General features: G+C 64.0%; 3 protein-coding genes across 7 annotated transcripts; all 3 read right to left on the minus strand.

Annotated features, from left to right (window-relative positions):
- Window positions 1–83: 83 nt before the first annotated feature.
- On the minus strand, window positions 84–10,807 carry PITPNM1 (phosphatidylinositol transfer protein membrane associated 1). Of its 3 annotated transcripts, none has more exons than XM_040970637.1 (24): window positions 10,685–10,807; window positions 9,711–9,828; window positions 8,497–8,711; window positions 8,304–8,425; window positions 7,885–8,109; window positions 6,597–6,923; window positions 6,421–6,516; window positions 6,234–6,341; window positions 5,648–5,709; window positions 5,236–5,486; window positions 4,832–5,021; window positions 4,631–4,738; window positions 4,234–4,391; window positions 3,948–4,138; window positions 3,560–3,730; window positions 3,082–3,249; window positions 2,747–2,895; window positions 2,536–2,646; window positions 2,065–2,181; window positions 1,819–1,967; window positions 1,575–1,724; window positions 1,293–1,476; window positions 1,005–1,133; window positions 84–537 (listed from the first exon to the last, which is right to left on the minus strand). In XM_040970637.1, the coding sequence occupies exons 2-24, from the start codon at window positions 9,786–9,788 to the stop codon at window positions 271–273; spliced, it is 3,726 nt and encodes a 1,241-aa protein (XP_040826571.1). In that variant the 5' UTR covers window positions 9,789–9,828; window positions 10,685–10,807; the 3' UTR covers window positions 84–270. The 3 variants fall into 3 exon arrangements, with proteins under 3 accessions (XP_040826571.1, XP_040826572.1, XP_040826573.1); XM_040970638.1 differs by having other exon boundaries at window positions 9,711–9,824; window positions 10,685–10,703; XM_040970639.1 differs by lacking the exons at window positions 7,885–8,109; window positions 8,304–8,425; window positions 8,497–8,711; window positions 9,711–9,828; window positions 10,685–10,807 and adding an exon at window positions 7,012–7,348.
- A 986-nt stretch (window positions 10,808–11,793) lies between these two features.
- Window positions 11,794–13,697, minus strand: CDK2AP2 (cyclin dependent kinase 2 associated protein 2). 2 transcript variants are annotated; one of them, XM_040970677.1, is made up of 4 exons: window positions 13,191–13,697; window positions 12,917–13,017; window positions 12,373–12,505; window positions 11,794–12,249 (listed from the first exon to the last, which is right to left on the minus strand). In XM_040970677.1, exons 1-4 carry the CDS (start codon window positions 13,270–13,272, stop codon window positions 12,182–12,184), a joined length of 384 nt encoding a protein of 127 aa, XP_040826611.1. In that variant the 5' UTR covers window positions 13,273–13,697; the 3' UTR covers window positions 11,794–12,181. The 2 variants fall into 2 exon arrangements, with proteins under 2 accessions (XP_040826611.1, XP_040826612.1); XM_040970678.1 differs by lacking the exons at window positions 12,917–13,017; window positions 13,191–13,697 and adding an exon at window positions 12,868–12,882.
- Window positions 13,698–18,340: 4,643 nt separating this feature from the next.
- Window positions 18,341–21,988, minus strand: CABP2 (calcium binding protein 2). 2 transcript variants are annotated; one of them, XM_040970989.1, is made up of 6 exons: window positions 21,824–21,988; window positions 20,454–20,484; window positions 19,731–19,865; window positions 19,101–19,210; window positions 18,840–18,987; window positions 18,341–18,419 (listed from the first exon to the last, which is right to left on the minus strand). In XM_040970989.1, the coding sequence occupies exons 1-6, from the start codon at window positions 21,986–21,988 to the stop codon at window positions 18,394–18,396; spliced, it is 615 nt and encodes a 204-aa protein (XP_040826923.1). In that variant the 3' UTR covers window positions 18,341–18,393. The 2 variants fall into 2 exon arrangements, with proteins under 2 accessions (XP_040826923.1, XP_040826924.1); XM_040970990.1 differs by lacking the exon at window positions 21,824–21,988 and adding an exon at window positions 21,501–21,557.
- Between the last annotated feature and the right edge of the window lie 410 nt (window positions 21,989–22,398).

Genomic DNA, 22,398 nt, shown 5'->3' on the forward strand with positions numbered 1-22,398 from the left:
GCATCCCCGTAGAGGCTGTGTGGAGCTGCCCTGTGCTGCCAGGCAGGGGACAGTCGGGTGGGCTGCAGGCGGTGTTTATTTTCGTGGGTTCACACACACTGGAGAAGCCACTGGGCCCTTGCCCACTCCCTCCTTGCCACCTGGCCCCCCAAGAAAGGGGGGGAGTAAACAGACATGGGGGTGGGGTGGGGGCCTGAGGTTGGCGCCCCTGCAGCCTCCTGGGTGCTGGGAGCGCCTCGGTGGATGACGCAGTCCTGCCCTGAGCACGGCTCACTCTTCCTCATTGTCGAGCTTGAGGCTGATGCTGCGAGCTTTGCCCCGGGACAGCGTGGTGGGTGGCGTCCCTGGGCCTTCGCGCTCCGCCTGGCTGGGGCCCCTGGAGCGCAGCAGCTGACTCTGTTTCCTTAGGAAGTCCACGGGGGCAGCCACGCCGTAGCTACTCTTGGTCAAGGTGGCTCTCGGGGGGCCTGCAGGAGCGTGTGAGTGCGAGCCCGCCTCTAGCTGGCCCAGGTGGGCCACGTAGCCATCGGACAGGAACTGTAGGCAGAGGTGGGCAGGGATGAGGGGTCGTCTCTCAGGGTCCCGCAGTGTACTCTCCTATTCTCCCCAGGGTCCTGGGTAGTCTTGGCATAGCCCCACCCAAAGCCCTCTGGAGACACAAGGGCCCAGGCACGGACCAGGGCAGCTGCCTGTGTAACCACCTGGGACCTTAACAGAAAAATAAAAGCAGCTAATGTCTGGTGGGCACCTGCTTCACACCCATCCCTGCACCTGTGCCCTCTGCTGTCCATTTCACAGAGGAACTTGGGGCTGGGGAAGGTTTGACGGCATGGTGACCGCCACCAGCACTGCCCAGCCTGGAGGAACACCTCTGTTGGTACTCCAACCAACTGCTGGTACTCTGTTCCAAGGGGGTCAAGATCACCCCTGTCCTAGGAGGAACCCCTGTTCTCTGAGGCCACTGAGGGTCCCCGCGCCTGGCGGCAAAGCAGCCTCGCCCTCACCTGACACTGTGCCTGCAGCTTCCGCACGGCTCGGCCCACGATGTAGGTCTGGTTGGGGGACAGGCCCAGTGCCGCGTACACGGCCACGTCTTTGGGGGACCCATAGCCGGCCACAATGTTCAGTTCCACCTGTGGCCGAAAGGCCAGTCAGCTGCCAGGGGTGAGCAGGTGGGCGACCCCAAGGCGGGAGGCTTGGGCGGGGCTGGGCAAGATGGGTGCAGGGCAGGACTAGGGGTCAGGGGCTGGGGGCGAAGGGGCGGGGTGGGCAGGGGCCCCTCCCTGCCGCACCTCCTGCACCAGGCCCTGCAGGAACATGGCCTTCTGGCGTAGCGGGTCGTGGCTGAGGCCGTCGCAGAAGGAGACGACGCCATGGGGAAAGTTGTGCTGTGACAGCCAGGCCACCACGCGGTGTTTCTGCATGTCGGGGCGGCCTGTGACGTACAGGATCAGGTAGCCGGCGTCCTGCCAGTGCCTGCAGGGTGGCGGGGTTGGCAGGAGGATGGGGTCAGTACTGCTGCTCCTGGAGTAAAGGCGCAGGCCTGGGCAGTGAAAGGGGCTGGTGGAACTTACCTGACCACATCCACAGCGCCAGCGCGCACCTTGGGGTCGCTGCCCATGATGGAGACGCTGGCGGTAAAGGACCCGTCGATGCTGAAGACCACCGCCTCAGTGCCACGGGCCACCACGGTCAGGCAGCACTCAGCGTAGGTGTGGTCGCCCCTGCGGGCCCCCAGGGGAACGGGACTGTGAGTGGTGGGGGCTGCGGCCAACCCAAGCCTGTCCTGCCGATCCCAACCCCCCACCCAACGCTCACCTGACCACCATGCGCACAGGGTAGACGCCGATGCCCAGAGCGCGCTCAGGGGCCACGGGGAAGGTGAGGCGGCCTGAGCTGTTGGTGATCTCCGTGCCAAAGTGGATCCACTTGCCTGACAGTGGCTGGGTCATGATGTACACATCCACCTAGGGTGGAGGAGTGGGTACGGGGAGCTCGGGGATGGTCCCACCCCCAGCAGGCGGGGAGCTGGAGCGGGGGAGCCAGGCGATTCAGGGTCCTGACCTTCTCTCCTGTGAGTGTGACCACGTCCAGGGGCCCATACATGAAGCGCCCGCTGAGCACCTGTGGGCGGCCCTCACACACCACGGTGTCGCTGGCCCGGTGGTTGGAAGTGACATTCTGGCAGGAGGAGACAGAGTGAGAAGAGGATGGGAACCGAAGGGGTTGGCGCCCACACCCTGAGGCCAGAGTGGACCCCGACAGTGGACCCCACCCTCGGTCACGAGTTCATGCCTGGGGTCTGTTTCCAAGGGGCAGACCCAGAGCTGCTGGTGAGAGGGTGTGATCAGTCTGCAGTGGGTGGGGCCTGGTACCAAGGGGCGGGTCCGGTGCCATGGCGGGAGGGACTGAGTTCTAAGGGGGCGTGGCTGATCTGCACTGGGTGGGGCCTGGCGTGAGGGGCCGTGCTGAGGCTGCAGTGGCCAGGACTGGGTAGGGTTGCCAAGGTTGTGGGGTGAGGGGGCAGGCGCATACCCGGATCTTGACCTGCGTCCGTTTCCGCTGCCACTTCTCCCTGGGGAAGGCCGGGCTGTAGATGGACGGTTCCTCACACTCGGCCAGATGGGGCCGCTCCTTCTCAATCACCTGCGCAGGATGAGCACGGGGTGAGGCTGTGGGAAGGGGTTTGGCAGGGGTGCCATCCAGCCTTGCGGGCCTCCAGCCCCCATACACCCCCCGGCCCCACCTGGCGCAGGATGAAGGCCACCACGTCGGCCGACTCCCAGTAGCTGGCATGGAAGAGGTGGGGCAGTGTGACGGTGGGGAAGGCAGTGAGCGCTTCGGGGCAGTACAGGGAGTAGTCGATGCGCTTGGTCCCCCACCAGCGCTCCAGGACTGCTCGGGAGGACAGAACCCGTCGGGTGGTCAGGCAGGGCGGCCTCCTGCCCAGCCTGGGAGCTGCAGGGCCCACCGTCCCCGCTGGCCACATGTGTGCTTCGTGCTAGGGTGGAGATACAGAGCAGCAGCCCGCCGGAGGGTTGTTCCCAGCTAGGCATGGAGCACAGTCAGGGACCAGCTTACTTTTAACCACCTCAGTGGTGGTGCTGGGAGCTGCCGGCTGGGCTGAGGACTCCGTGCCCCCCAACTCGCTGCCCTTCCAGAAGGCGCCGCTGGCTGAGGTGGGCGTTGAGGGTACCAACATGTCCAGCTCCTCCAGGAAGAGCCCCGAGTGTGTTTGCAGGGTGTCAGCTGGCAGAGACATGGGGGCCTCAGTGGCGGACTCCCTCCCTCCCCCACCTGCCATCCCTGGGCCAGGTCCTGGCCGGGGCAACGAGGCAACGCCACTTCCGGTCCCATTTGAGAGGGCATGAGGTAGGAGGCGGCACTGTCTCCCCTGGGCTCACCCCCAGGAAGCATCTCCTGTCATCATTCCAAACACATACACCCCCAGAGGACCCCACGAGGCAGCAATGCGTGCTTATCTCTAGCCACCACTTCCTTCCCCCATCGGGGCCATCCCCAAGCCTTGTTCCTCTTCCTCCTTTGGGGGGGTTCCTACCCAGCAGCAGAGATGAGCCATCTCCCAGGGGGAACTTCTGGTAGCGGGGCACAGCCAGTGGGGGGATGGCCTGGAACTTGGGGGCCAGCAGGGGCTCGAGGCGGGAGGCACAGGGGTCAGCAGCGTGGAAGAGGTTGTAGATCTGCTCGCAGGCTGGCCGCATCTGGGCCACTGGGCACCCCAAAACAGGGCAGGTGGGCAGAGTCAGTGGGAGGAGCTACACCCCGACATGGGGGCAGCCCTTCCAGGTGCCTCTCCAGTCAGGCCACCCGGATGCGCGTCATGGGAGTAGCCATAAAAAGCCAGCAGCATGGGGGGCAGGAAAGACAGGGGGAGCCCTGGGGGAGGTGGAGGTGGCTAGAAGCCAAGGTGAGGCCCTGGGACTCACCCTCCAGGGCAGGCATCACAGTCTTCCGCAGGGCCAGCACCAGGCCCAGTGGGGAGCCGAACAGGAAGAAGCCGGAGACCTTGAAGTCCAGGCGGGCAGTGCTGGTGGGGCCGTCGGGCACTTCAGCACCAGCTGGGCAGGAGACTGTGCTGGGCCGCCTGGGCTCCCCGGAGGCAGGGGCGGCCTGCAGGCTGTGGGTCAGGGTGGGGAATGGGGCGCTCAGGCTAGCTGTGTCCCGTGTCCAGCTGGCCCACCCGCCTGGGAACAGGGGCGAGGGAAAGTTCACCTGTTCGGAGCGCCTTCGGGCTCCGTGGTGGGCGTGGTGCGCTGGACAGTCAGGGTGGAGGGCTCTAGGCTGGCCCGCCCGACGCCCAGCCCCTCTGCTGCCCCATCTGCCAGTGGGTCCCGTGTGGGGCCCACCTCTGGGGACAGCAGCTCATTGCTCTGTGTGGAACAAAGGATACGATGCTACTGAAGCCTGTATGCGCCTTTATTTCTACTGGGGCTGGGAGGTGGTGAGTGAGGATGCAGTGGGCAGGGCATAACCCCAAAGGTGACAGGGATTTAAGGGGCCACAGGAGACCTGCCCATGTGGGCGGTGCGACTGGAATTTGGGGGCAAAGGCCTACAGAGATGGCCAGCGACACCTCCTCCCGAGGAGGTGGGGGTGTGGCCACACTGACCATGCTTCCACGGCGGCTGCTGCTCCGGCTCCCGCTGCCCGTGCTGGCGCTTTGGCAGAGCGCATCAAAGCCCAGGATGCCACCCACACCGTCTCCGATCAGCACCACCTGGGGAGAGAGGCCCGGTCAGTGCCCAGGTCCGGCACCACGGCTGGGTTGGTCCGGGCTTGGGGGCACAGCATTTGTTCCCCAGTCCCTGACCTGCCCACAGAAGCCGGTACCCTCCGAGGAGCGCAGGAAGGCTGCATAGGCCTGGTTGGTGCGGGCAATGACAGTGGTCACAGCGCCCTGGTAGCGGGAAGACGAGGTGGCCAGTAGTGGCAGGGCGGCCAGCGGGATGTGGTCCTGCGAGCGGGAGAGGCTGTCGCCGTCATGGCTGTAGGGGCTCAGGCTACAATGGGGAAGGGTTGGTAGCTGTGTGTGTGTGTGGGGGGGGGATCCCCAGACCCAATACTGCCACTCAAGTGTTCTTCGCCTGCTTGTGCCCAAGAGGCATCTGAGCAGAAGCAGGTGCAGGCTCCCCCACCTCCCCATGAAGGCCACCCCAACCTGCCTTGGGGAACCCTGCAAAGCCCCCTGCCCTCCCCCCACATCCCAGCCAGTACTTGGAGACCAGCGCATAGGCAGCGGCACAGATGGGCGGGCAGGGCACAAGCCGCAGAGCCACGTGGCCCAGGGCCTCGGGGAAGTGGATGCGGGTGACGGCGTCAAAGGCCGAGGTCAGTGTCTGCACATCGGCCTGCTTGGAGCTGGCGTCCCCGGAGCCTGAGTCTAGGATGTTGCCGCTGTGCAGGATGAGGAAGAGGGCGTGCACTGCACAGGCCTCAGCCCCAAGCTCGCGGGCTCCATCGGGGCCCTGCAGGGGAGCAGTGAGGGCACCGTGGCATCAGGGGGCTGCCAGACCAGCGAGCGGTGCCGGCGGGGTCAGGTCAAGTGTGTACCACACAGGTTCAGCCCCAAGCTCGTGGGCTCCATGGGGCCCTGCAGGGGAGCAGTGAGAGTGTGGGGTGCACTCACCTCTGAGTCCCGGGGTGCCCGAGCTCCATGCTCCAGGCCTTTGGAGGCCTCACTTCCAGGCTCTAGGGGCAGGAGAGAGCCTGGTTGGGGGGTGTGGGGCAGAGGCGTCGCAACTGTCCCAGGGCTGCGGGTGGGCCTCATTCCTCCCACCCCCGTTTTCTTCCAGACTCTTCGCCCTCATCCCCCAAATCCCCCAAGCAGTTGTCTTGGAGCAACTGCAGGAGAAGAGGGGGGAACATGTGGGTTTCCTAGCTTAAATACATGAAAACGTGAAACCCCACACACTTAGCAGCCCTGGTCCCATGAGCCATGCAGAAAGTGTGTGAGAACCATGCTGGGCTAGGTGTTCCTATGCTGGGGTGGGGTGGGGGGCAGAACAGCATTGCCAGCATCACAGAAGGTTCTAGAAGACGGCACAGATGCCCACCACCTCCTTCAGACTGCCTCCCGAATCACACTCCCCGCTATGCACGGAGGGCGGCCTCCCCGGTGGCTCCTTAGTCCCCGTGTGTGTGTCCTCTCCTGGCTGACACCCCGTCTGAGGATCCCATCCGGGGTGGGACCAGGTCCTGGCTGGGCTCCCTACCTGCTGCTCCCTCGGCCTCCGACGGGGAGGCGAAGGCGTCAATGAAATCGTTAGAGTTCCACTTGGTCATCTCCTTGGGGAAGACCTCGTCGCTGTCCGAGAAGCCTTCTGCGTGGACAGGCGGCTGTGTCAGGGGCGGGCAGCATTGGGGGGGTGCCTCCCCGACCAGGAGGGCCTCCATACCCACCGTGGGCATCAAAGAACTCATCTTCTGAGCTGTTCTCCGAGTCCCGGGCAATGTTCTGCATGCGCCACTCAGACAGGCTCTGGGGAGACACACCCCCTGCGGAGGCCCCACCTCAGCCCCCAGCCCAGCCTAGGAGGGGGCTCCCTCCCTGTGGCTCCTGGGCACCCCGACCTCACCTCCATGCTGGGAGGAGTAAGAGGAGCGGGAAGACGAGGACCACTGCTTGCTGAAGCTGGTGTCCGGTGAGGCATCGGGGCCGGTGACCGCCTCCGGCCCATCCGGGGTCCCAGAGTGGCCAGCTCCTGGGCGAGCCTCCACGCTGGGCTTCCCCGGGGGCTGGGCCTCGGGCCCCTCACTGGCCGTGTTGCACTTGGCCATGCGCTGAGCCAACATTCGGGCCGTCTCCTCCTCCAGTGCCCGGATGTCGGCCATGCTGAGCTCCGTCCATTCATCCTGCCAGCACCAGGCCTGCCGGTGGGCCCGCAGCATCACACGGCGTAGCCCTGCAGGTGTCCAGGGCAGAGGTATCAAGGCTGGGCCTTCCTCACCCGAGTCACTTGCCTAGCCTGAGGTTGTGGGCACATGACCCACCCAGAGCCATGAAGTACGACAGAGGCCGGTACTCTCCGGGGGACACTGGGTGGAAAGTGGGCCATCTGTCTTCCTGCCGCGTCTATCTCTGGCCACTGTGACTTGGAGCACTGACCACACCTGCCATCACACCCCAGGCTCCTGTGTGCTTTGCGCTGTTTTCCTGTCAGTTCCCTCTGAGGAGTTAACAGTCAATTAAGGTGTTAACAGTTAATGAGGGTGTCCATGGTTAATGGAGACACGGGCACTCAATGAGCATCTTAGTGAAAGATGATACTTGGTTTTCTCATCTCAGGCAGAGGGATAAGGAAACTTTTAAACGCCTCACATTCCGAGATAATCAAAGCAGCAATGCTCCCATTATAGACTTCCGGAAGGAAGTCCAGTCGAGTCTTGATGGCAGTTACATACATGCCCGAGTTGCATCTTCTGATTTTCATTTTTTGATATTTCTCCTGATGTGAGATGGATTGGGTGTATGGAGATCCTGGGGTCATGTGAGTCTGAACCCCCTCCCCAGGGTGCCCAAGCAGGCTGCGGCTTGCTGGAGGAGGCACATGGGGTCGGCAGTGGCCCTCGGTGAGGAGGCAGGACTGCACTGCAGGAGCTGCAGGGTCAGGTCCAGGGCAGGGGCACAATGGTGCTCACCAGGGCCCAGGACCCGGGGTTCGGGAAATGGCTGCGGGAGGACTCAGAGAGAAGGATGCAGAGGCTGTGCCCTGGCTGGCACTGCTCGGCACGGGGCCCTTCTGAGACTCTCCATCTGGCTCTATCAGGGTGGCCTAGCCCCTCCAACCCCACCCAGCCCCCTGCTTAGCACTCCACCAACCCCATTGGAAACGAGGGCTCAGAGCGCCTGTGCCCTGTGCTCACCGACATCATGGATGAACTGCTCGATCTTGGCCTGCATGCCCCAGTAGCGAAATTCCACCTTGCACAGCTTGTAGGCGCACATGAGGGGCCCCGTCTGAGCCGCCGTCTGGGCCCAGTCATCCGCCAGCGGTCCCCGCCCCGTCTTGACCGAGCGGTACAGCCGGGGATCCTCTTCTGCCTTGTACTCGCCCGGGGCCACCGCATCACGCACGATGTCAATGGTGTCTGGTGGAGAGCAATGCGTGGGGGGGTGTCAGGCGGGCAGGTGTTGGCAGATGCCCACCCTGAACAGGACCTGTCTCCCTTCCACAGGGAGGTGGCCAGGTCCCTAGGCTGCTGGGGCTTGTCCAGAGGTCTCCCAGGGATGGGAGAGGGGGGAGCAGGGGGCATGGAGAGATCTCCGCAGCCGCAGGCCTTACCCAGGATGCGCTGTCTTCTCTCAGCCCCACTGAGGTTGAACACGTTTGGCTGCTGCCCCCCATCGGGCAGGTAATAGGTCTCAATCTCAATGGAGAATTTTTCCACGAAGGGGCAGGTGTACCTGGGCACAGGCCGAGGGTCACACACCTGTGCCCACCGAGGACACTCCATCCCCGCACCCTGTCCACTCACCGAGTCCGTGTGTAAGGGTAGGCATTCCACGATTCCTCCTCCACCTGCAGGGCGGCTTTGGGCAGCAGTGCCCGGAACCAGCCTGGGATGTGGGAGCCCACGTGGTAGACCTTGTGAGTGTACTGCCCGCTGCCCCCAGGCCCGTCCGTGTAGGGTCGGTTGGCCAGGATCTCAACGCCGCTGCCCTCACCGCTCGACTCCTCCCGGCTTTTTTTCTGCAGCCCAAGGGCACAGCAGGGCAGGCAGCTCAGCCTCAGCATGGCGCCTCAGCACCCCAACTCTGGCCTGGACCCTCCCTGCCCCTGCACTTGCACAGCCTTTTCACTTTCTAACTCTCTGGGGAGCTGCTGGCTCTTCCGTCCCCAGCATGCTAAGCTCAGTCATTCAAGTTTTGGGCTGTGCTCCATCCCCACCACTGCCAGGAGCCTGCTGATCTGAGATCTCGCCAAAGAGCAGATCAAGGTCTCTGCTCTGCAGTGGAGGGAGTCAGAACACGGGATGGGAGGTGAGGCGGGCAGGGCAGCCCAGACGGGCACTCAGAGCTGGGAACTGCAGCTTTGGCACAAAGGGGAAGGCCTCATTGCCATGACCACCTGAGCCTGCTGTGAACATGACCAGGGCAGGAGGCAGTACTGAAGACCTAGGGGACAGCAGGTGCAGGCCCTGGGGTGCAAAGCTGCTTGCTGCAGGGAGGATCTGGGAGGCGACAGGCTCGGGGAGCACCGGACCAGGTCCCTCGTCTCTCTGGGCCCCCAATCCCAGCTCCTGCCTCAGGCTGTGCTCACAGCTGGAGAGCCCACCCTCTCTCAGCTCTGGGAGGACCCACTGTGTACCCCAGACTCTGCTTCCTCCAGCCCCACCTAGGCAATCCTCTGCTCTCTCCCTCCCTCCACCCAGGGTCCCCCTAAACCCCATGCACCTCCCTGTCATTGTTTGGGGACCTGGTTCTCATCCCCACCCGGCCCACTCCCCAGCGCCTGCCCGTCCCTAGGGATTATAGCTCAGGGGATTAGAGGGGATCAGATGTGGGTAAGCAGCAGTAGGGGCTGCCACCCGGCCCTTCTGCCCCTTTCTCCTCAGCCCTTACCCCCCATCCAACAGGGGCTTTGCCTCCTTGGTGCTCCAAGCCCTCCCCAAGCCCCGCAGCAGGAGTGGTTGGGGTTGGGCCAGGCCCCCCAACTCGGTCCTCCTGGCGCCCCTCCCTTCACCCTCACCTGGATCATGTACAGCTGGGCCACCTGGTACTCGTCCAGGCTCATGGGCAGCAAGATGTGGTACTCCTTGATGAGCATCCTGAAGGCACCCGCGGGCCGTGCACGGCCTCGGCTCTGTCTGGCGCAGGGCACGGCGCAGCTGTCAGTGCGGGGCGGCGGCGCGTGGCCCCGAGCCCTGCGTCCCGGCCGAGGGGCTCGGGCCGCAGGAGCCCATGCCCGGTCCTCCGCGGGGAGGTGCAGAGGGGCCGGGGCTGCCTCCAGGGCGAGCGCGCTGACCTCTTTTCCACGCAGCCCTCGCCCCTCCCGCCTGTCGCCATGGCAACGGCGCGTGGACGCGCCCCCCCCCAAGCTCCTGGAGCCGCGGGCGCGGGGCGCGGGCCAGCAAATGGGGAAGCAACTGATCTGGTCTCTCCAACCGAGAGCCTTGCACTCAGCCCCCCTGAGAACAGTATCCCTTGGGGGCGCGCACCTAGAAGGCCCCGAGCCCCTCCTTCTGGGCCCGCCCTCCCAGTCCAGCCTCCCGGGGACCCGGCCCCCTGCGCCCCCTTGCCTGGGTTTGAGGGATCCGGTGTCCACCCCAAAACCTTGCCTCCGTCTCTCCCCATGGAGTGCTCCTGTGTGTCCTAGCATCCGGGGCTGCGACCCCGCCCCGCGCCGCGCCCGAACCCACCTTCCAGCATCCTTGCAGGACCCGTGCCCACCCCAGGCGGACGTTTCCCTGGCCCAAGCATCCACCCCATCACCCTTCCGCTCTGGGCTCAGGCACCAGCGGCTCCTGGGAGGCCGCTCCGCCTACCTGCGAATTGACTAGGGCCAAGGTTCCGCCACGGGCTCCCTGCTTCCCCTTCTTGCGCACCGCCATCCCTCTCCCAGCGGGCGGGCTAGAGGCCCCGCTGTCCCCACTTCGCTCTGCGCCCCAGCGTCCCCGCGTCCCCGCGTCCCCTGCCGGGCTCTCGGCCCGCCTGCACGCTCACCTCTAGCTTGCCGCAGGCCGCCCCTCAGCCGGCTCATGCGGGGGCGGCCGGGCCGCGGGTCGGAGCCCCGAGCGCCCCCAGCCCAGGCCTCGGGTTCCAGCGGTGGCCGGACCCTCTGGAGGCGCAGCGCGGGCCCATGGCCCCGACCTTTCTCCCGGTCCGCCCGCCCGCCCGCGCCCCTGCTGCCCCTCCCCGCCGCGTCACTGCGGCCGCCCCGCCCCCTTCCTGGGCCCGGCAGGGTCCCGGGCGCCCCGCCCCGCGGCGGAGGAGGGCCTCGGGCCTCCCCGGCACACGCACACGCGCAGCTTGGTGACCTTTCCCGAGTCCCCGAGACGCCCCCGCAGCTGTCTGCACCCTGACCCGGCCCTCCCAGGGGCAGCGAAGGGGGGGGCCCCGGGCCCTACTTCGCTGTCTCCTCCCCCGAACCCCGGGACCAGGGCCAGGGTCTGACTTGCTCTTACCTGGGGTTGGGGGTTCCAGGGCGCCAGTGCCACTGCTGTGCCTCCAGGTCTTTGGGCTAGCATCCCCCCAACACACACACACACCAAAGCGAGTACTCTAAAGTCTTCCTTGGAGCCACCTAGACTCTGGGCAAAGGCTGAGACCCCAAGAACCAGCCATGCAACCATGCCCATCCGGCCAGAATGTGCTGGCACACGAGTGGCAGCCCCGGGCTGGGCTGGGTCTCCCCGTGTCCAAAACCAGCTCCCCCCTGCCCCTGCACTTAGAGGTGGGGTGCATATTCAGAGCGCCCCTGGGAGGTTGTCATAGATGTTGGCCGCATGCTGGGGCACCATTGGCTCCCAATTCTGACATTTGAACCCTGCCGGTGCCAACGCCCAGCTGCCTGGAGAGGTCCACCGGACTCCTGCCGGTCAGTGCCTCCAGCGGTGCGGCTCCCAGGCCGGCGCTGCCCCCTGGCGGTGGCCCGTCAAGGTCAGCGGGTGCCTGGCCACCCCCGACTGGGTCAGCTCCTTCCCTGCCCAGCGCTGGGGCAGCAGGGTGCCGCCACGCAGGCCAGCGGACCCCCAAGTCCAGCGGCCTTGCCTCCCCTGCCCCCCTCGAGGCTTAGAAAAACCAGACCCAGGAAGGCTGGGAGAACACGGAGAACAACTGCAAATCATCTTTTATTGATATAAAAAGGGGAATATTTAGCAAAAGACACACGAACAAAAGGGGGGCTGTGACCCAGGAGGCAAGGCAGGGAGGTGCCAGCCTGCTGAACCCCGGCCCAGGCCCCAGATGGAGCAGGAGAAAAGCTGGGGTGGGAGAGGGGCCGGCGGGTGAGAATCAACACTGTGGGTAGGTCACCTGGGCAAGGGGACATGGTGACCTCACTGCCCGCTCCGTGGGGAAGGGGGCCCGGTGAGTGCTGTGGGCTGCGGCCAGGGCCGCCCCCTGGTTTCTGGGCTCCCCACCCCAGGACGGGACGTGCGACTTGGGGCTGAGGCCTGGAAGGGCAGGTGCTGTGTGCAAGGGGCCGAGGAGGTGCTCCGGTTACGTGCGGGCGTTCCGCTCTGTCTCGGCCAGGCATTCTCTGACCAGGGCCCGGGCGTGGATGATGCCTGAGGGGAGGGCAGGCAGGGCATCAGCGGCACCCCAATACCCCTTGCCCACCTCCTCGAAGAAGGGGCTAGAGGAGACTCGCGGCTTGGCCAGCGGTCCATGGTGCTCTCCCAGTGACTCACCTCGCTTCAGCCGCTCCATGGCGCTCTTGCTGCCTGCGTAGGTGGGCCGGATTTCCTTCCCCATCTCCTCAATGACCGACAGCAGGTCCGTGTAAGTGCTCTGGGAGCCCTGGGCGCCGGGGGGCTTCATGGCCTACATCCAAGGAGAAAGTGGGGTGCGGTGGGGAAGGTGGCTATTTGGACCTGGCAGGCTACTGGTTCAGATGCCCAATGGCTCTGTATCAGACTGCTTCGGGTCCATGCACACCCGGAGGGGCAGCGGGCTCTCAAGTAGCTGGCTCCCTGCCCCACCCCTCCTCCAGGTGGAGGGACTTGAACATAGCTCCCCCAGCCCAAAGCTGGCCATGCTGGGCAACACGGGCAGCGAACCAGGAGATGGGAACCAAAAATCAACCCACCATCCCAGAAACCAAAGTGACCCCCGGGCAGGAAGTACAGGGGGACTACTACACGTAGCCCATGGAGGGGGGTCCCCCAAGCCCCCTGACCACCCACCTGCACGTAGCCCATGGAGAGAGGTCCCCCAAGCCCCCTGACTACCCACCTGCACGTAGCCCATGGAGGGGGGTCCAAAGTCGTTGAACAGGGGTCGGAAAGGGGCAGCAGCTCCTGGCACCGAGCCCGACGGCGACGGGACACTTCCGGCTGCAAGCAGGCGTGGAGGGAGAGGTCAACGCGGAACCGGGAACGCCGCCTCCCTGCGGCCTCGTCCCGCGCTGACCAACCGGAGGCGCTCCGTGCACGCCCCCTGCGCGGGTGAGCGGCGGGCTCGGGCCCCTTCCCATCCCCACCACGCAGGGACGCAGCCGGGTCCTCACCTGTGGGCACCGGGGTGCCGGGCCCGGGCGTGCTGGAGCCCGGGGTGCTGCTGGGAGCGGGGGCGATGGGCTTGTAGGACATGCCCGGGGCCTGGGTGCGGCGGCCACCGGCCGCTCCTCGGGGGTCGGCTCCCGGGGGTCCCGCCGGGCACTCCAAAGCGGAGCGCACACCCCTGGTAAATAGAGCCGGGGGGCCGGAAGGGCGGCGGGCACGGATGTTCGGCCACTCCCGATTGGCGCGCCGAGACGTCACTCGAGCCGCAACGCCTGCCGATTGGCCGCCGTCTTCCGGACCTCGCACCTGTCTGCTCCCGATTGGGCGGTGGCCGCCTCCCTTCCTCAATTGGCAAGTTCGCGGCCCGAGGCCGGCGCGCTCTCACTCCGATTAGCCCCAAAGCCCGAGAGGCGGACCTGGGCCAGGCCGGCCGCGGACTGCGCGCCGGGGAGGGTCTTCGCAGTCGGGGCGCCGCGTCCGCTCCCCAGCCGGGCGCCTCAGGCCTCCCCGCGCGCCGCTTCTCCGCGCCCGGCGCCCACGGACGGACGCAGCGCTTTGACGTTCCGAGCCCCGCGCTCCACCCCGTGCGCTCTGACGTCATCTGTCATCGGCGCCGCACGCGGTCTGCGCATGCGCACGCACCCTCGGCGTGGGTTTCTATGGTAACGCGTCCCTCGTTCCTCGTTCACGTCGGCCTTCTCGGGAGGACGCGAGGTGCGCGGGGCGACCTCGGCGAGCCCTTCCACCTGCACCCCAGAACCGTGTGCCCCGGCCTCTCAGCCAGGCTGCCACCGTGCCGGCCCCGGCGCTTGGTCTGCTTAACCGGCTAGGTCAGGTACCCTCAGTGGGAGCTCAGACCGGAGGGGCCTTGTCCGGTGGGCACGTCAGGGGGCGAGCCGCTCACTTTTCTGGAGCCGGCATGGAAAGCTGCTCAGTTAACCTTGCTTTGGGCCTGAGCCCAACTTCAACTAGGCATGAAACTCCTTGGTCAGTCTTGGCTGCTGTCTGCTTGCCTTTCCTTTAAGGCAACGCATGTTTTGAAAACTTTAAATGGAAGGGAAAAGCAGGGAGTGGTCCTTCCCAGGGTGATTCCTCGCAGCCCAGCCCCAGCACCGGAGGTTGTGCTAGGACGTGTCCAGTTCCTGCCTGCCCCGAGCTGGGCGTGCTGGCGGCGGGGGCTGCGGCTCCGGACCCTGCTCGCAGCCTCGTTGGGCGCGCTCCTGGGGAAGGGGGACTCACTGGGGCCTGTTGCGGGGAGGACTCTGCCTTCGAGGCGATGGGCACTGGATGTGTCAGGGGCGCCCTCTGCCTGGATCTTGGAACCTTTCAGCATTGCAGCCTTAAAATCAGAAAATGAAAGTGGGGTTTAGGGACAGCATTGAGGTACAGCAGCTTAACCAGTAGATAAAGGTTTCTCTGTCACTTTGCCTATCAGTGAATAAACAAATAAACGAATAAGTACTTTAAAAACATTTATTTTACCTGAAAGTCTGAATTGCTGAGAGAGAAAACCTTTCATCCACTAGTTCACCCCCCACTTGAAGGCTAAGCCAGAGCAGGGCCTGTCCAAAGCCAGGTCTCCCACATGCGTACAAAGGCCCAAGGCCTTGGGCCGTCCTCCACTCCTTTCCCAGGCAACAAGCAGGGAGCTGGACGGGAAGCAGGGCCACCAGGATTTGAACTAGTGCCCATATGGGATCCCGGCATGTTCAAGGTGAGGACTTTAGCCACTAGGCTACCGTGGTGGGCCCTAACCTTGTATTTCTATAAAATCCTTTCAACTATGCGTTTGAAACATTTCCTAATAAAAGGTGAAAAATGAATGGACATGCTACCCAGAGATCTCTGTGCACACTTGTCAGAGCAACTAAATCCCAGAGCTGAGCACGCCCACCGCTGGCCAGTGCCTGCAGTGCGGGAAGTCACGGTCGTGGCTGTGGGTGGGGGTCCTGGTGCTGTAACTGTGGAGGTGTTTGTGGCTTCTTCAAGACCTGATGCTGTCCTGGGGTCTCTGCAGCCCGCACGGGATGTGGATGAACCCACAAATGCAAGGTAGACTTATCTCAGATTTATGTTGTTGTTTATTTATTTTTTCAAAAAGGCAGATTTACAGAGAGAAGGAGAGACAGAGAAAAAAGAGCTTTCATTCACTGGTTCACTCTGCAAGTGGCTGCTACAACCAGAGCTGCGCTGATCCAAAGCCAGGAGCCAGGAACTTCCTCCAGGTCTCCCACATAGGTGCAGGGTCCCAAGGCTTTGGGCCGTCCTCAGCTGCTTTCCCAGGCCACAGGCAGGGAGCTGGATGGGAAGTGGAGATGCCGGGGTACGAACTGGTGCCCATATGCCACCCTGGTACATGCACAGCAAGGATTCAGCCACTAGGCTATTGCACCAGCTCCAAGTCCCCCCTTTTTTAAAAAATCTGATTGATTTTTCTTGGGAAGGGAAGTTTACAAAGAGAAGGAGAGACAGAAAGATCTTCATCTGCTGGTTCACTCCCCACGTGGCTGCCAGAGCCAGAGCTGAGCTGATCCAAAGCCAAGAGCCAGTAGCTTCTTCCAGGTCCTACAAGGCAAGGATTTAGCCGCTAAGCCATTGCACTGGGTCCTGTTTGATTTATTGATTTGAAAGACAGAGTTACAGAGAGAGAGAGAGGGAAATCTTAGATCTGCCGGCCTTTCAGTGCAGGCAGCGGCTTAACTCGCTGTGCCACGGCTGTGTTCTCTCGTTCCGTGTGTTCCTGTCTCAGTAACTCTGCTTCTCGGCCATAAATAAATTGTTAAAAATGTAAGTGTGCCTTAGTAGGGTGCAACCACGGGTCTGCACATGCATCCATACCTCACTGTATCTGCTAGGAGTGCCTCGAAGCCGTCATCCCCACCTGGTAGCCACAGCCAGCCTCGATGTGGGTCTCCCAGACCTGGGGACACACAGCAGGGCTCCTGCCAGAAGTGGCCTCGTCTAGGCCAGCAGTGGCAAGGTGTGTGTGTGTGTGTGTGTGGTGTGTGTGGGGGAGAGTGTGTGTGTGGGGTGCGTGGGGGGGAGTGTGGAAAGGGAGGCGATTGAAAGAGCTCAGTGAGTGACTGGTGTCCACAGATAATTTGTGGGTGCTACTTTCTGGAGACGCTGGCTGTGCCCCTTGGAGATGCTCCTTGGGCAGCCCCCAGCATGGCTCCAGAGGCCTAAAGCTGTTCTGCAGTGAGAGGATGTGTGTGAGTCACGTCCGTCGGGTTGCACGGCTAAGGTAGGGGCCGTGCTGTCGTGGCCGTGCAAGTTATGCTTCTGGTCTCTCAAATGACAAGCTTGGAACGCCGTGAGTTCTCACGGCTCAGCCCACTCTTGCCAGAGCTGGCTGGGGTTGTTGGGCCAGTGACAGTGCTTCCTTCAGGGGGCTCCTGGGTCAGCGTGTGTGCCTGCCTGGCCCTGCTCCTTCCGGTGGTTCTTCGGTTAAGACTTTGAGACTGGGGGTGGGGTGTGTGTTCTGCAGCTGATTAAAATGTTCCCATTAGTGCCCCACTCTGGCTTTCCTCACCACATGGCTCGCCAGGCTGGGGCTGGGGCTTAAGGGGGTGCAGCGGGGTGGACATGCCAAGGCTTCCGTCTTCCCTGGCTTGCGTCCATTTCCCCACCCAGCCCCTGCTGGAGGCACAGCCATTGTCTAGGGCATTGGTGCCATCTGCGCCATTCGTGGTGGGGGCAGAGCTCCCTGGGGAGACTCTGCTTGGCAGGAGCACGCGCCTAATTGAGGATTAAGGATTAATTGGAATCTGCCAGGCGAGTGGTGCTGAGGCGGCTGCAGCCAGCCCTGGGCACCTTGCAGCCAGGCCCAGGTCATGCAGAGCCATGTGTGGGCGGTGGTGCTGCTGTGAGGACCAGACCCGGAGCAGGGGAAATGGGGGCCTGGGGCTCCTCCCACACCGTGGCTGGAGGAGGCTGAGACCCAGGCCGACTCACCCTGGGTGTGAGGCACCTCCCTGCCTGCCACTCAGGCTTGAGTGCAAGTTCTGCCTGCCTTCGGCCAGTGGTGCATGACTTTATGCCATCCTTGGTGCTCTGGAGCCTCCTATGTGGGGCAAAGGGGCTGGGTCAATCTGAGTGGTGATGGGAGGAGCGTCCTGGCTAGGGGAGCGGGAGATTTACGCTAACTGGGTGCATCTAGCCTGAGCTGCTCCGTGCCAGCAGTGGGGACTGAGGGACATGGCCCCTTCTGATGCCCCAGGCTGTGAGCCGGGCCTGAGGCAGGCTTGGGAGCCCGAGCCAGGGTGGGGGGTTCCTCCGGAGGCAGGTGCCAGAAGATGGGAGGGGAGGGCTGCTCTGTTTCCCATCCAGTTCCCTGCCGACACACCCCAGGGAAGCAGCCAAGTTCAAGTGCTTGGGCTGCTGCCACCCACATGGAAGACCTGGAGGGAGTGCTGGGCTCCTGGCTTCCACCTGGCCTGGCCCTGGCTGGCCATTTTGGGACTGAGACAGAATTGGGAGGTTTCACCTTCTCTCTCTCTCTGTCACTCCGCCTCTCACAGAAGGCAGTGTTTTAAAATAGAGAAAGGGCAGAGAAATTCTGATTCCGAGTGGAGGCAGTCCTGCCTGGCTGGCCTTGGCCGGCCTCAGCTGACCCGCTGAAGGACTTCGTATTGGGCAGAATCGTCCAGCTCCCTGCTGGGGCTCCTGGGAGGAGTTAGGACGTTGGCTCAGAAGCTGTGGGGTCTCCTGCAGGGGCCAACCTCGAGACCCCAACTATCTCAGCCAGGGCCTCCAGTTGAGCTCCCAGCAGCCCCCATGCCAAGGTCATGGCCGGAGTCCATTGGAGCGAGCTTGAGAACAACTCTTGTCTGGCCATGGCACTTCCTGCATGCGTTACCCCTCAGTCCGTGGGGGGCCAGGGGTCCCAGCAGGAGAGGAGTGGGGCAGAGGCAGGGCACGTCCTGCATCTCTGGGCCCTGGGAGAGGTCGGGCAGCGGGGCTTGCTCTGGGCCAGGCCCAGGGTCGAGAGAGGAAAAGAATCTCCATCTACCTGAAGCACTGGACACAGCTCTTGGGGACCTCAAAGACAAAAGCCAGCTCTCCAGACCTAGAAATATTTTATTGTCCACCAGAGAAGCAAGGGTGGTGCCTACGGGTGGGGCGGGAGACCAGAGACTCCGAGGAAGGCACGGACGGGCAGGGCTGTGCTCCTGGTCCTGTCTGCCGCCTCCAGCCACGGGCACCAGCTCAGCGAGACATCATTCGCACAAACTCTGCCGGGACAAAGCCAAGGTGGGTGGTCTGTTCCTTCAGAGATCATAGGCCAGTTCACCAGCCTCAGGTGGGCAGGGACAGGGTTGAGGGGAGGGTCACTGGGGCGCTCTGGGTCTGGCAGGGCTGGGAGACCAGGGCTGTCTGTCATGGCCGATAGTAAGAATAACAGAAAAGGAACTTGTTTCCTTCTTTGCTTGGGCTGCTAGGATGCTCAAGGTGCAATTTAAAGTTGACTTTGGGGACTCCGTTTCTATACTTCTTCTTTGACTTCCTTTCCTTGAGTGATCTTTTGCTAAGACCTAAGTTTCCTGGGAACTGATCCTCTTTCCCACGGATGAGGACAGTCACAGGCCCTTTTTTCTGGTGTTTCTGGGCTGTGTCGTCCTCTACTCCTTCCCCAGCCCCAGTCCCGGCTGTACCTTCGAAGTCCACCAGGCCGTCCCCGTTGAGGTCCATGTCCTGCAAGATCTCGTCCACTTCCCGCTGGCTGAGCCGCGTCCCCAGCAAGGCCTTCAGTGCTGCCCGGAGCTCGCCCACACTGATGCAGCCGTCCCGGTTGGTGTCGAACTGTGGCAGTGGCCACGGTCGGCCGTGGGAGTGGGGTCCCAGTCGACCCCTCACTCAGCCCACCCTGCCCGGCCCTCCCCTGCGGCCCTGTCCCGCCCACAGTCCTGCCATACCTCCCTGAAGGCGTCCCGTAGCTCCCTGACCCCGATCATGTCGGCTGTCTCTGCCAGCAGCTTGGGGCCCATCAGCTCCACAAAATCTTCAAAGTCTACCTTCCCGCCACCTGGGGGTCACGCCCATCAGAGACCCCTCTATACCCACGTGCTGGTGTTGCCAGGCCCACTGCCTGATGGGATGTGGCCAGGGGCTGCAGGAAGAAGCCTCACCTGCTCCATGGATGGTGGTCAACAGGCTGCTTATAACAGGGGGTCCTGGGCTCTGGGTCTAGACTACCCCGCTACCCTGTGCTGGACGGGGCCTCCCCGGGCTGGGCGGGGCTTCCCCGGGCTGGGCGGGGCTTCCCAGGGCTGGGCGGGGCCTCCCCGGGCTGGGTGGGGCTTCCCCGGGCTGGGCGGGGCCTCCCTGGGCTGGGCGGGGCTTGGCTGGGCTGGGCAGGGCCTCCCCGGGCTGGGCGGGGCTGGGCTGGGCTGGGCAGGGCCTCCCCGGGCTGGGCGGGGCCTCCCGGGCTGGGTGGGGCTTCCCTGGACTGGGCGGGGCTTCCCGGGCTGGGCGGGGCTTCCCCGGGCTGGGCGGGGCCTCCCCGGGCTGGGCGGGGCTTGGCTGGGCAGGGGCGTGACACCTACTGATCTGCTGAGAGATCTCGATGAGCTCCATCTCGGTGGGCATGTAACCCAGCGTCCTCATGCAGGCACCCAGCTCCCGGTAGCCTATGTAGCCGTCCCGATCCCGGTCAAACTCCTGGAAGGCGACCTGCAGCTCTACGGAGCAGGGTGGGGTCAGTCCTGTCCCCTGCTCTCCTCCCACCCCTGACCCCAATCCTGGCCTGGCCCAGCCCACCCTTCTCTCCTCAATCTTGCTATTCCTTCCCCTTCTTGGATGCCTCAGGGCCTTTGCACGTGCTGTAATTGTATTTCTTCTTGCAGCAAACTATTGAGTGCATTTGCAATGTGTTGAGTCCTGGCACTAAGGATTAAGCAAAGGAAGGAAGGAAAGCAAGTCTCTGACCTCATGGAAACCTGTGTTCTAGAATATTCTCTTCTCCGGTTCTGTCACTTGCTTCTGGCAGACCTCCAGCCTGCTTGGGCACTGCCTGAGGGGGCTTGGCACCCTCTGTGCTTGCAGCTGTTGGCTGTGCCCAGAGGGCAGGGGGCACATCTGTCTGAGTGGGCCAGCCCTTCAGGGAGTGTCCAGAAGTGGGGCAGGGGAGCCTGAGAACGAGGCTGAGGCACTGCCAGCTGGGTGGTTATTGGGGGGTAGTTTCTGCTGACCCCTCTTTGTTGTGTCCTCTAGCCCCTGCCCACCCCCAGCCCCGGCTCCAGGAGTCTGTACCCGTGCCCTTTCTTTACCTTCGATCTCCTCGGGCCGCAGCTCTCGGTCCTGAGGGATGCAGAAGGGTTAGGGGCTGCCTGGAGCACAAGGTGGCCCCACTTAGTCTGTCCTCCTCCTCCTTGTTCCTTGGGGGACCCCCACCCCTGAATATGGTCTATCTGGACCTGCTTACACCTAGCCATGACCCCAGCCTCTTGGCCTCCATCCCTAGAGCTCCCTTTACAGCAGGTGGATTGAGGGGTCAGGACCCTCTGTTGGTGCCCCACACCTCCCCTCTGGGACTCTCTCTGACCCTGGGTCCCCTCTTGGCATGGATCCCACGCCCCCAGCCCCGGGGTCCGTGTGTCTGCTGGTGGGTCCAGCTTCTAGCCTCTGCCTCCTGGCCAAGGAGGGGCAGAGCCCAGGGCTGGCGGCTGTGGCCGTACATACGAGCTGGGTGGCGGCGATGCTGGGCCGCAGGAAGATGCAGGCTGGCCCCACCAGATTGCCAAGCACCGAGTAGCCCTGGACGCCCCCTGGCTCCTCGGGGCTGGGGCTGAGGCTGGAGCTGGGGCCAGGACCACGCCAGGGCTGGGAGCTCCCTGGCGAGAGGCTGGACCACTGCTGGCGGTCCTGCGGCAGAGTGGGCCATGAGCAGGCGCAGACCCTGCCTGGCACTCCTCGGCAGCTGCCCTGTTCTTTGGAGCCCAGCGGGCATTGGTGGGCAAGAGACTCCTCACCCACGAACAGTTAGAATAGAAGTCTCTTTCTGCTCCTGGACAAACCAAGGCCCAGAGAAGGGGAGGGACTAGGCCGAGGTCACCCAGGCCAGCAGCATGGTGGATGGTAAGTCTGGCTGCTGTCTGCTGGGGAGGATGGTGGGTGGCCAGGGCCCCTGTTCCAGCCCACCGGGGAGACCCAGGGGTCTGCATGAACCATGACCAGTTGGAATTGGGGGTAGGAACATTCAGGAAAATTAAAACAAACCCTCCCTCCAGGGCGGTGGACAAGCAACCCCTTGAGCCTGTGGCCCCACCCTGCTCCCACCCTAGCCTGGCCCTGCGCCCGCCCCACGGTCCCCCTACCTTAGGCCCTCGGCGCCGGGGCCACTTGGCACAGTTCCCCATGGGCCCCTGCACCATGCCCGGCCTGGAGCCCCACGGCACAGAGGCTGTGCACGCTGGCAGCCCCCAGCCACTCCCAGCGAGCAGCACTGGGGATTTTCCCAGGGTTTTGTGGGCAAGATCGGGGGCGGGTGGGCGGGCGGGGGGCCCCAGGTCCTAATCCGGGATTATCTTTTAGCATTTCTGGCGTGAGGGGGGCCACTTGGGGACCAAGGCGCCCTGGAGCTGAGGGGGACGTGGCTACCGGCCCTCCCTGGACCCGCCCCTACAGCCTGGCCCGTTACCTGCCCGTAGGCCGCCTGCACCTGCGCCTCCAGCTCCCGGAGCAGTACCCGTCGCCTGCTGGCTGCTGGGCTGGCTGCGGCCTGGCTAGGCCCCGAGGTTCCCTCAGAAGGGCTGGGGTCCTCTGGAGGGGGGCTGCCATCTGCTGGGTCCTGAGGCAGGGCCATGGGCACGGGCCTGGCACCTCTGCCTTGGGCCTCCTGGTCCTGTGGGAGGACAACTTAGAGGGCAAGTTGTGTGCCGTTCCTCCCACACCTCCAGTATCGGGGTCTTTGAGGCTCCTGTCCTGGTCCCTCCCTCCAGCCCTCACACAGCCTGCTGGCAGGTACAGCCCCCTCTCCGGAGTCCTTGCCTCGCTCCATGCTGCCACCTGCTAGTCTGTATACCTGCCACACGGAGCCCTGGCTGCGTCCCACCCCAGCGTCCACACTCTGGCTCCCCGACCCCGGGGTCCTGCACTCGTGCCCTCCCCAGTGGCCTGCTCTACCTGCCCTCTCGGGAGCCCTCGCTCTAGTCTCCTCCTCCATTCTGGGGTCCTCTCCCACCCCCCAGCTGTGCCTGCCGCCCCCTCCCAAGT

The sequence above is a fragment of the Ochotona curzoniae genome, unplaced genomic scaffold (genome assembly GCF_017591425.1).
Source record: "Ochotona curzoniae isolate NIBS_2020 unplaced genomic scaffold, NIBS_Ocur_1.0 scaffold_4937, whole genome shotgun sequence".
NCBI lineage: Eukaryota > Metazoa > Chordata > Mammalia > Lagomorpha > Ochotonidae > Ochotona > Ochotona curzoniae.

Coding starts and splice junctions, on each gene's coding strand:
- PITPNM1 (XM_040970637.1), bottom strand. CDS start 9,788: ATGCTCATCAAGGAGTACCACATCTTGCTGCCCATGAGCCTGGACGAG. Junction 6,517..6,596: donor TTACTCCTCCCAGCATGGAG/GTGAGGTCGGGG, acceptor GGGCCTCCGCAG/GGGGTGTGTCTCCCCAGAGC. Junction 5,022..5,235: donor GCCTATGCGCTGGTCTCCAA/GTACTGGCTGGG, acceptor TCCCCATTGTAG/CCTGAGCCCCTACAGCCATG.
- CDK2AP2 (XM_040970677.1), bottom strand. CDS start 13,272: ATGTCCTACAAGCCCATCGCCCCCGCTCCCAGCAGCACCCCGGGCTCC. Junction 13,018..13,190: donor CGGCACCCCGGTGCCCACAG/GTGAGGACCCGG, acceptor GCCTGCTTGCAG/CCGGAAGTGTCCCGTCGCCG. Junction 12,250..12,372: donor CATGGAGCGGCTGAAGCGAG/GTGAGTCACTGG, acceptor CCCTCCCCTCAG/GCATCATCCACGCCCGGGCC.
- CABP2 (XM_040970989.1), bottom strand. CDS start 21,988: ATGGCCCTGCCTCAGGACCCAGCAGATGGCAGCCCCCCTCCAGAGGAC. Junction 19,211..19,730: donor CGAGATCTCTCAGCAGATCA/GTAGGTGTCACG, acceptor CGTGACCCCCAG/GTGGCGGGAAGGTAGACTTT. Junction 18,988..19,100: donor TACGGGACGCCTTCAGGGAG/GTATGGCAGGAC, acceptor CCACTGCCACAG/TTCGACACCAACCGGGACGG.